The sequence below is a fragment of the Lissotriton vulgaris genome, chromosome 7 (genome assembly GCF_964263255.1).
Source record: "Lissotriton vulgaris chromosome 7, aLisVul1.2, whole genome shotgun sequence".
NCBI lineage: Eukaryota > Metazoa > Chordata > Amphibia > Caudata > Salamandridae > Lissotriton > Lissotriton vulgaris.
In genome coordinates this window covers 1,682,447,864-1,682,460,245 of record NC_141695.1, presented here as the reverse complement: position 1 = coordinate 1,682,460,245, position 12,382 = coordinate 1,682,447,864, and the positions used below count along the sequence as shown (strand labels likewise).

At 49.4% G+C, this 12,382-nt stretch overlaps 1 protein-coding gene across 1 annotated transcript in view; it reads right to left on the bottom strand.

Annotated features, from left to right (window-relative positions):
* Positions 1 to 12,382, bottom strand: part of TCEA2 (transcription elongation factor A2) — a 367,215-nt gene that overhangs the window by 128,021 nt on the left and 226,812 nt on the right. Inside the window, exon 6 of the mRNA XM_086932791.1 lies at positions 10,873 to 10,929. Coding sequence (XP_086788917.1) covers positions 10,873 to 10,929 — 57 coding nt within the window. The remainder of the gene's footprint in view (positions 1 to 10,872; positions 10,930 to 12,382) is intronic.

The following is a 12,382-nucleotide window of genomic DNA, read 5'->3' as shown; positions in this document are numbered from 1 at the left end:
CCCCAAGTGCAACGGCAACGATCTGGGTTCCTCGGAGTGAAGCGTCGTCTGAGAGATCTGGGACTGAAATACGCCATGTTGTTTCCAGCTCGCTTGCGGATTGAGTTCAGAGAACGAGCCTATTTTTTTGATCAGCCGGACCGTGCTAGTGACTGGTTGGATTCGTTGCCGAAAGATGACACTGAGAGCGGAGGCCCTGGTGGCGCGGAAGGTGGTGCAACGGCCCAGGAGTAACGCGGGCCTCCAGAGGTCCGATTTGAGACTAAGAACTCTACAGAGTAAACTTTACTGTATGCTTTATGATCATACCCGTGGTGGTGCGGGTGCGGGTGATTTCTCCCTTCCTCCTCGGGGGGTTCTTTGTTTAGATCAGATGGGGCGACAGGCACACTGCAGTTTGGGGTGGCTTTTTAGTCAGCAGGGGTGCAGGGTGGGGGGCGTTGTAACAGGTTCTTGGTTGGGGAGTGGTTTTCGGGGACTTGGTTGTGTTTCATGTTTTTTGTTATTTTCCCTTTTTCATGGTATGTCACTGATTGCAAATATTCTGGATTTGGGGTTGTGGGGGGGGGGGGGGGGTTGGATCTGGTCACTTTTTCTGGGATGGGGGGGGTGAGATGCAGGTTCTTTCTTGGAACGTCAATGGTCTGGGTGACAGAATTAAACGAGGCATTGTGTTACAGTTTCTTAGGCGCCATGCCCCTGATGTTGTGTTCCTTCAAGAGACGCACTTGATCGGCAATGCCTGTAAGGCTCTTGATCGCCGGGGCTATCGACTGGTCGCCCACGCTGGTTTCACCTCCGGGTCCCGGGGAGTGGGTATAATGGTGAAATCCTCCCTTGCCCTTGCGATTGATGATGTTATCCTGGACGATCGGGGGCGGTATGCTGCTGTCTCCGGGAGGTGGGAGGGTAAGCCAATTGTCTTAGTGGTTGTGTATATTCCCCCGGGGCTACAGGCTACCACCTATGCCGATCTTGGCAAGATTCTTCTTGGTCTCCCTGATGGTCTGCTGATCATGGGCGGAGACTTTAACTCTGTTATGTCTGGCAAATGTGATCGGCTGCCCCCTAGAGTTTTACCGCAATCCCAAATGTGGCTCTATGAGATGGCTGAGACTTTTGGTCTGGTGGATGTTTGGCGTTCGCTACACCCTGCCCTGACGCAATATACCTTCCACTCTGGTGCACATGGCAGCCTATCTCGTATAGATTATTTCTTCATGTTGGCTTCTACCTTATCCCTGGTCCGGGAGGTTCGTCATCTACCCCGGGGCATCTCGGACCATTCCCCCTTGATGATTAGGATTTCTGTGGGTGGCCTGCTTGGTAATAGAGTTCCCCCTGTTCCCCCCTGGCACTTCCGAAACCCCCGGCTCCGCTCAGATATGGTGAAGGCTATTGACTGTTACTTTGATGAAAATGTGGGTTCGGTCACCTCCACTATGGTTCTCTGGGAGGCCTTTAAAACTTATTCGGGGATCTGCACTATCTCTCATTGCTGCTGAGCGGAAGACTAAGAGGGAGGCCGTTCTGGCCCTTGAGACTGAAATCACTGCGCTTGAAAGTGAGCTGGGTGGAGACGACACGCCTGCGCTGCTACATACTTTGGAACTGAAACAGGCAGATTACAGGGCTTGTGTTACTGATGCTGCTAGGTTGATGCGGGCGAATCAATTGGGCCGGCTGTACGATGTGGGTGACAAGGCCAGCAAACTCCTGGCATGGCTGGATAAAGCTGACAGAGCGAGTCGTGTGGTGCCTGTTATTGTTCGCGAATCTGGTGTGAGTGTGTCTGACCCCGGAGAGATTGTCGATTGCTTTGTTTATCACTTCCGGAAGGTTCATACCCCGATCAGTGATCGTGATGAGGCTGATTCCAGGCTGTTGTTGCGTGATATAGCTCTTCCTTCTGTCTCGGAAGAAGAGGGCCTTGCTCTGGAGGCTCCCTTTACGGTGGATGAGATTGCCCTTGCTATCCGATCTTTACGCTCAGGCAAGGCGATGGGCCCGAATGGTCTGCCCATCGAACTTTACAAACTTTGCCCGGACAAGATGGCCGCCCATCTGCGCAACATGTTTCTTGATGCGTCCGAGGCTGGAATCCTTCCACTCGAGCAGCGCCTAGCTACTATAGTGGTCATTTATAAGGATGGCAAGCCTCGTGATCGCTGCACCTCTTACTGCCCCATTTCCTTGCTAAACGCGGAACCTAAAATCCTTGCCAAGGTTCTGGCCAATCGGTTGTTGAAGGTGATTTGTGACTTGATCCATCCGGATCAATCCGGTTTCATACCGCACAGAAACACGGCCCTTAACCTGCGTAGGCTTCATGGTGTTCTCGCGAGAGCTGCAACTCTCACAGAGACTGCGGTGGTGGCCTCTCTGGACGCTACTATGGCTTTCGACACCATTGAATGGCCCTATCTATGGGCCGCCCTCTCCAAGTTTGGCTTTGGTCCTAACTTTATTGCCTGGGTCAAGCTCCTCTATGAACAACCACTGGCTCAGGTTGTGGTAAATGGTAGATGCTCTGACCCCTTCCCGCTAGGCCGCGGCACCCGTCAGGGCTGTCCGCTTTCCCCGCTCTTATTCGCTCTGGCGCTTGAACCCCTTGCGGCGTGGCTCCGGTGGGAACCCTCGATTAAAGGGATCCGGTGGTCGCCAGATCTAGAGGATCGCGTCTCCTTGTATGCCGATGATATCCTTCTTTATTTCACTTCCCCTCAAAAGTCCTTGAACGTCCTCTTCGACGTTATTACATCCTTCGGTAAGAACTCTGGATTAGTCATCAACTGGACCAAGTCCTGTGTTTATGTCATAGCCGGGGTTCTACCGCCTTTGCCTCGCAGGTTCCCGATTTTGGTGGCTGCAGACGGCTTCAAGTATTTGGGGATCCATGTCTCTACGGTTCCTTCTGTCCGCTATGAGCGAAATCTTTACGCTCCGCTCCGCCGGCTCAAACAAGATGTGAGACGGTGGCGTGAATTGCCCTTATCCCCATTGGGCCGAGCGGCCCTTTTTAAAATGATGTCGCTCCCCCGATTTCTCTACGCTTTACAGAATTTCTTTGACACAGTTCCTGCTCGCTATTTTCGAGAGGTCGAGAGTTTGCAGCGACAACTAATTTGGGATGGTCGTGCCCGTATTGCGTTGTCCAAGCTCACCCTTTCCTGGTACGATGGTGGTATTGCTCTGCCAGATATTAGACGCTATTATTGGGCCGCGCACCTGAGCGCTATTAATCATGCAACGTACTCATCGGAACCCGCTCCCGCCTTTGCCCTGGATACATTTTTATTGCCCGGTGGCAACTTTAATAGGGCTTTGTACTCGAAGTCACCAATCCGTCTCCTTACGGGTCCTACGAAGTGTGCAGTGCGGGCCTGGAGGGATGCAACTGTGGTACGGGCTGGGGTGGCAAGCTGACGCGTATGACACCACTGTATGATTCGGATCGATTGGGCAACCTTTGGAAGACGAAAGGGTTTGATAAGTGGGACATGATTGGAATAAGTAAGGTGGAGGATCTTTGGGCACGGGGTGCTGTGAAGTCCTTTGCAGTCCTGAAACTGGAATACCGGCTTGATGACAAGGAGCACTTTAGATATATGCAGATTCGACATGCCTTGTCCTCTGTCTTTCCCCCCGGTACTGATATTCCGCAATCCTCCCCATTGGAGGACCGTATCCTAGACGGCCCCGTCCCCGATAGCACGATTTCCTTAATATATAAGAAGCTCATTAACAACAGAGCTGACCAGCTGGAGAAACTTCGTGCTTCTTGGACAGCTGACGGGCTTGAACTTGATGATGAGGACTGGCAATCCACTGTGTCCTCCCCGAAAGAGGTGGCTATTCCGGCTCGACTTCGCTTTGTCCAGCTGAAGATCCTCCACCGTGTGTATGTGACTGGTATGCGTCTGGTGCGAATGGGATTAGTAACGGATGGACGATGTAGGCGTGGGTGCGGTATGGATGGTACTTTCCTCCATGTTCTTTGGGAATGCCCAATGGTCTCGGCCTTCTGGTCTAGAGTGCATGATGTTATGGGACGTGTTACTGGAGTCCCTCTCCTTCCTGAAGCACGACGTTGCCTGCTTAATGTGTGGGAGCCTTCGGACTGTAATGCTGCTCAGATGTTTTGGGTCACTCTGGGCAACATGGTTGCGAAGAGGGATATAGCTCAGCTCTGGGGCTCCGCCAGACCACCGCTGCTCAGTGCCTGGAAGGAGAACATGGACTGGTGCATGTTTCGAGAGAAAACGGTGTATGAGGCACGGGGGCGTTCCAAGAAATGGTCCAGGGTCTGGGCTCAGTGGAATTCGTACCGCGGAGATATTTGCTCCCCTCCACTTGACTACGAGACTCCTCTCCCCTCCTCCCCATGATCGACGTTCCGTTTTCTGTTTTCCATATCTCCTGTGTTCTTTCTCCTTCATGTTCGCCCCCCCTTGCCAGATGCGTTCCTCTATATACTTATTCCTCCTCCCCTTTTCCCCCCCTCCTATGACCCTTGCCAGTATCATACCATGTGTTTGTGTGTTGTTGTTTTTCTTCGACAAAATCATAAAATTAAACCTTGTCTATCCTTTTGGTATGGTTCTAATTTCCACACGATAATGTATGCTCAGAGATTGCTTTAACGGCGTACTGTCCCCTTTTTTTCTTTTTATCCTTTCGTTTTATGTCATAGCGGCCGGCCCCGAGGGGTTGTAGGCAGGCGCTGTGTACTGTGCATTTCATAAATAAAGGTTTTAAAAAAAAAAAAAAAAAAGTAAACATGTTGCTGTTTCAAGTCTTTGCCAGTGATCTTCGGTTTTTCTCAAAATTGGCAATAAATTTGACTGCTCTGCAAATGAATTGTGGATCTACTGAGCATAAGATTTGTACGATCGCAGACTGGCAGGTGCGTATTCCATATTCCTTAAACTTGGTTTTTAACCAACCCCGACGTGTCCTGGTATTCGTACATTTTGAATCTAGATTGAAGACTATTTGAAGGTACATTATTTTCTTAACTTCACTCTCACAAAACAAAGCTCGCTCTTACACAATACTTCTGAAATACCACATATCTTTATTAATACCTTCAAAAGGCTCTCCAACGCACTAGGTCCAGCTAAAATTAATATTTTATGTTTTTGGAGAACTAATGTTATACCAGTGCTTAATTCCTGGCTTGCAGATTTATATGATGTGGCTCATTTTGAGAAAAAATGTCATATAAACCAAATGACAATTTACTTCGGTTTGATAATATATGGGGCCCTTCTTAGGTGTGTGGTGATTTTGACTCATTGTACTTCAGTGCCGATGGGTATGAATACAGGTTACGTCTGTTACATATTATTTGCATTTCATTTTCTCTTCCCTGTAATCATTCATTTAAAATTTAGAAATACAAAACAATGTGCAGTCACAACACTCTATGCTCAAAAACAATGCAAACGTCGCACAAAATACAGCCACAGTGCTGGCGAAGTTATTTGAAAGAGTACATCGCCCACACCAATATCCCGCATACTCACAGTGCACACGAACGCCACACCCCACACACACAGTGCACACAACCCCACACCCTGCATACTCACGGTGCACTGAACCCCACCACCCGCATACACACTGTGCACACAAACGCCACACTGGCATACACACAGTGCACACAACCCCACACTCCACATACACAGTGCACAGAATCCCACACCCCGCATACTCACAGTGCACTGAACCCCACACCCTGCAAACACACAGTGCACATAACCCCACACTCTGCATACACACAGTGCACACAACCCCACACCCTGCATACTCACAGTGCACTGAACCCCCACACCCCGTATACACACTGTGCACACAACCCCACACTATGCATACTCACAGTGCACACAACCCCACACCTCGATACACACAGAGCACACCTCACTGTCAGTATACATGCTGTGTCGCAGGGTATTCGATCTGCCCATGTGCCCCCAATCTATGCACTCAGACTGGCCACAGTCTTTCTGTCTCTTTCTCTGCCCCTCTGCCGGTTGCCTCTCGCATTATCTACGTGTCTGTCGGCCTGCATGGCAGCTTCCTGCCCACCATCTTGCCGGTGTAACACTTTGCTAAGGGAAGGCCCCGGGCTGCAGCAAGTATGACTTCAGGGGCCAAGTGATTTAGGGTTCTGCGTCACGGAAGCATTAATAACCCTGTTTGCAAGGAGCCTCAACAAAGACTGCAGCCCTGGTTCCATGTACCTAAGTGAAGGTCTCATTAGCAAAACAATGCACAGCTGATCCGCGCGCCTCTCCCGCCTCGGACATCTGAGGTAATGCTGGACACGAGCAGGCGTCGAGGAGGCCAAGAACTGCAGGGGTAAAGCAGAGTTCAATTCCGGGGCTTGAAAACTGGGGTCACCTTTCCACAAACTAGTATGCGCGGTTTATTAATGGACACAAAATACAGCCACTCAGCACCATCAGACATGTGTACTCTCCATGGCTAAGCGTCCAGCTTTATAATTTATATAATCTTGGATTTTCCTATTTTTCAAAAAAATGACAGCCCTCAAAGCCAAGAATGTTTGCGCTATAATAACCTACTTTACAGGCCAACAGCAACCACATGGATTTTCGGAACCCAGGTGGCTACATTTCGACAAGGCTACTTGTGAAATGAAGCCCTGTTTGACACCAAACATCTGGGCCGTGGGAGCAGTGTGTGAGAGTCTGCCGGGCGCTATCCTGCAGCCCTCCTCCAGGTTATCTACAACTCTTCCCAAGCACATAAGCAAAACACCCTCTGTAAAAACACACAGTGGTTTATTGAACATTTACAACGTTTACACCATCAAATATTAATTAAACTCCACATTTTAAGACGGAAGTGCACACAAATAAATCGCCTTCAAGACTAGAACATCACAACACCGAGGACAAAAAAACACAACTGGAGAACAGCAATACCAATGGGAACACTGCTCAGCGGGTCCGTCGCCGGCTGCTCTATTGATCCATCAATGTTTGTGTCCCGGGGGGGGGGGAGGGGGCTGCTTCACTCACAGCCGCAGCCGGGAGCCCCTGGACCGCGCGGGTGCAGGCCGGCCAGAGAGGCCCCTCGCTGGCCTCGGGGTGCGCCCTCTGTCTGTGCTCCCGGTGGGCATCGCAGGGCCGGGACCCCCGTCTATCCTCACCAGGCCTCTAGTCTGTGCTCAGGGGTTCTGTGGACATTGCACATAAATAAACCGGACGGTTCCGAACACTGAGGAGAGACAGTGGTCCAGGGCTCTGGGGGGCATCTACCGGCCTGAGGGGCGCCGGGGGAGCCGTTCACAGGGTCACCCAATACTGACGAATGCATCCACGTTGTCTGCACGCAGGATTATTGCATTACATTATCTTTGTATGTGTGCGTGTACATCCACGTAAGTGTGTATATGTGTGTGTGCTTATATATATGTGCGTGTATCTATTTATTTATTATATTTTGACAGGCAGAGAACATTTTATTAATTATATTTATGTATATAAGTACATTAATAAATAAAATACCATTCTCTGCGTGTCAAAATATAATAAATAAATAGATACACGAACGTATATATATATATGCACAGACACATACTCGCACACATATACACACTTACATGTGTGTACACGCACACATACAAAGATAATGTAATATAGTGATACTGAGAGAGAGATAGAGACAGATAATTTGACCCCTGATCAGACAAATAAAAAAATTACCAAACCAAATCTGTTTCCGTAAAGGCACGCATGGCCACTATAAAGAGTTGTATGTAATGCGCATTTAATAAAATTTTCAATCAATTGCTGCGTTTCGCATCCAGCCCAAAGAAGGCTCTGCTGAAATACGATCACTTCTGGGCGCTATAACCAGAGTGGTGCTCCCACACCATGACCTAAGGCTCTGGCAGTGCGCAGCAGGGGACGCTTATGAATTCACACGAAGCGTATCAGAAGGTGGGCGAAAATATTGTGAGGGAAGGGGCCCCTCTTAAAGAGGACGAAGGTCTTGTTTTGGCCGGCCACACTGCTACTGCTTCCCCCGCACATTGAGTTCAAGGCAGGGGCCTGTGAGAGGGGCCCGACACTGACACACGCGACCCCAACACCCCAGTAGACTGGCCGCAAGTGCCCCACCCTCACTATCAGCCTTTGTGTTTTACGCTGTGTATCCCGCGATACCCCCCCCCATACCCCCCCTTCTCAATTGCAGCCAGTGGATTCAGGAATGAATCCCACCCCTCCCAACCTTGAAAGCACAGACAACTCTGGACTCTCCGGCTCTCCCATCCCGGGTCTCTCTGGATCCTCTGGATCCACTGGACCACCCCCCCCCCCCACCACCCCCCCACGTACACTCAGGATCTCTCTCACTGACTCCCCTCGAGAACTCGTCCACAACCCTGTTTTCCTGGCTCTGGCTGACAGAGCCCGGGCCTGCTCTGCCCCCGGGGCCCTACCCCTCTCATCCTTACTCTTGGTGCAGCCAGTCCAGCCCTAGACTATACTCTGGACCAGGCCCGGCCCCTCGCCTCCCGCACTCCCCAGCTCCTTCTTGCGCTTGTCTTCTTGTTGCTGACAGAGCCCGGGCCTGCTCTGCCCCCCCGGGGCCATATTTACCCCTCTCATCCTTACTCTTGGTGCAGCCAGTCCAGCCCTAGCCTATACTCCGGAGCAGTGCCCAGGCCCCACTGCCCCCCTCGCTCCCGCACTCACCAGCTCCTTCTTGCGCTTGTCCTCCTTGCCGTCGGGCCGCTTGAGGTCGGCGCGGAAGGCCTCGGCCTCGCTCTGCTCGTCCTTGGCCAGCAGGTCCATGAGGTAGGCGATGTAGCTGGTGGCCAGGCGCAGCGTCTTGATCTTGGAGAGCTTGGTGTCGGCCGGCACGTTGGGGATGCACTCCCCCAGCACCTACGAGGACAGGGGGGGGTGAAAGAGGACACGAACGGCGGGAGGGGGGCGGGAGAGGACACGAACGGCGGGAGGGGGGCGGGAGAGGACACGGACGGCGGGAGGGGGGCGGGAGAGGACACGAATGGCGGGAGGGGGGCGGGAGAGGACACGAACGGCGGGAGGGGGGCTGGAGAGGACGAGGGGGGCGGGAGAGGATACGGACGGCGGGAGGGAGGCGGGAAACGTGCACAGGACAGCGAGGGGGGGAGGGGGGACGGCGGGAGGAGGGACACGGAGGAAGGCAGGACAGCAGCAAGCACGGCCCGGCCGGACCAGATTCGGGGGCGTTCCCGGCTTTTGGCTGACGTAGCATGACGTAGCCAAAAGCCAAAAATTCTCGGGAACGCCCCCCGAATCTGGTCCGGCCATGACAGACGCCTCTCTGTTCCAATGGCTAGCCTCCATTTATGGAGCTAGCCAATGAAACAGAGGGCGGGTTCCAGAGCCACATACTGTAACTCAATAGATTTCTCCTGCGCAAAAGCTGCTTGCGCAGCTTTTTTGCAGCCGAAACCTAAAAAGGGAACTGCAAGCAAAATGCGTCTGCAGTCTTGTGGTTTTCTGTCTGTAGATACCTCTGCCAGCCCTTATCAGAGGCCGTGCAATTACAATTATAAACACAGACCTCTATTCCTAACGTCTTTTAAAGCCTTTTTCAATACAGCTGCAAAAACATCTGTATTTGCACAAACTAGGAGAGTAATTTGTTTGAATCTCACAATGGAGACAAGTGTTGTGATGAAGGAGACAGGATGAGACACGGAACTTTATGCCAAATTCTTTGTCACATTCCCTACAATGCCCAAATTCATCGGGATTATTTGGAAGTCCATAGTAATTGACTATTAAATGAATGCAACATCTCTGAAAATTATTTGGCATAAATGTTCATGTATCTCTTTGCATTCCAAATGAATCCTTTCTTGGAATCCATCTGCAAAGTGAATTCTGGACAAAGATCTCGCTCGGCAGGCAATGTTTACAAATAGTGAATTTCACCTTGGAAAAACGTTCTGAAGACATTTCACCCATCACTACTCTCAATATATCAAGTCAGAGCTTTCTTTAAGTCTTGTGTAAAGGTGGATCTTTTAACTTGGTTGAATGCTTGAGGTGAGCTAGTAATAACACAGTTTAGTTTAAATGAAATTCAGGGTAAACCTTAGGTGCATTGTGAGAGTAGTCTGGCACTAAGGAAGTTAATACAGGGTATGCTAGACCTGTATGCCTTCATAGCCGAGTTAGGAGATACCAAAGGGGATGATGGACGGAGCGTTGGAGCAAATCAAACACTCACCCCCAGTCAAGTGATCTGGGTTTAATCCATCATCATTCTTTAGCTCACTCCACCACCCCAGTTCAGACATGGCCATATGCAAATCAGTCTGACCCTGTGCATCATGTGAACAGTCCAGCCCGAACTGCCAAGCCATGTCTTCCCTGGGCCGGAAACAAGCATCCTGGGACCGGTTTCTAGCTAATCAGCCGTCATCAGCCCGGCTAGCTTGAATCCAGTGGCAAAGTGAGCAAGGGACCCACGTCTGGGCATACCGTGCCAACTTAGGGCGAGCAAAGCGATACCAAAGGGGATGATGGACGGAGCGTTGGAGCAAATCAAACACTCACCCCCAGTCAACTGATCTGGGTTTAATCCATCATTATTCTTTAGCTCACTCCACCACCCCAGTTCATGCAAATCAGTCTAACCTTGTGCCTCATGGGAACAGTCCAGTCATAGCCGAGTTAGCAGCAACAAGGAAAGTAATTTTTCAAGTCAGATACTCAAATAGCAAGTCAGTCATCATCACAACACTGGTAGTTACATAGTACACATGATTCTAGTCTGGAGTCCATTTGCTGAACCAAACTCCCTAAAGGTCTGAAAACACAGAGGGACTCAAAAGGATATAATCTTCAATCTGGGCTGCAATATGTTCACAGTCTGCACCAATAGCAATGTAGTCATCTGTCAAAGAAAAAAGTATACTTGTTAGTAGGCATGGTATTAAAAACAAACAAAAGTTCAGAGCTCACTATGCATCCACAACATTCACCATTTGATGCTGTTTGCACAGTACATGGTTCAGTGACAGATCTAAAGCACTGGTCTAGTCCCCTTATACTTTTCTCATATGCTACAAAGATAATTACACTATTACTTTTCTCACAAATCCACTCACAGTCCACATAGACAATTACACTATGAATGAGCTTAAACTCCATATACTGCAAGACTATTCAATCTGAAAGGGGCATACTTATCCAGTTCCCTAAAACCCTCTTACAACTGTCCATTTATCTTGATGGTGCTGGTAACTGAGATGTACATGCCTGCTCAGTATTTCATCGCAGTTAGGGAGTGTTTCACCAGGACTCTTCACCAGCTGACAAAACACTAAGCAGAATTACACCCTGAAACTAGACTGAGAATCACAACTCGCCAGTAATTCCCCATTTTCGGGGATGTTCGGAGTCGAATGTGTAATCCTGAGATTTATTTCACACTGCCATTGTAACTATCAATTACTGGAAAATCAGTAGCCCCAAGAGGATGTGCGAGCGAGAAAAGGGGGCTCTAATTGTACCATTTTCATAAAGCCTGGTCTAACAGGACAGGCTACACCCAAGTACAAGTGTTCAGGGAAATGACTGCAACATAGTTCCTTCTGTACTGGATATTTCTGAGACTCTCCCACCTGATGCACACTTATATGGGATGCACTCTTGCTCCTTCTCTGCACCTACTAGCTGTCATCCTACCGTCCTAGAATGTATGTGAAAGGTGCTATCTATCCATGGTGAGCCACTCCAATACCGATCCTTGTACCCATATACCAAGTCAGAAGGGCAGTATAGTGACACATAAATGTACCATTAAATGCACCTAACATCAGAGAAAGTTGTCTATTTAGGCTCTGCTAGCTCTCCAGTCTATTTTAATCTATGACAATGTTAAAGCACTGATGGTAACCCAACTGCTCATGTCAGTAATGTGTCTGAAAGCTTGTGCTGATTTAGGAATATTCACCACTGCATTCTATTATCATCCCCTCTAATTCATGTGAGCAATTGGTCAGAAGGAGTCATACCATTTTACAACTTCCCGTCCAGAATAGCATATATTAAGTAAGGAACACTAGGCGGCCTCAGGCTGCATGAAAATAGTTTCCCAATATCTAGGATAAGTACGGTGAGGTCACTTCATATATTCTGTACAAACTCATCCTGAAGAGTGTGCTTGCTTACGTTTTATCAGTTATAACCAGGACCACTGGAATTACACGATTCGGAGGCTGCTGGTTTTTTTTTTTTAACATAAAAATCGATTTCCCACGTTTGCCACACAATCAATCATTTGCAGCATAATCTGCATATTTTAACAAAAAAAATGTTTCTAGCTCAAACAGATCAACAGTCTG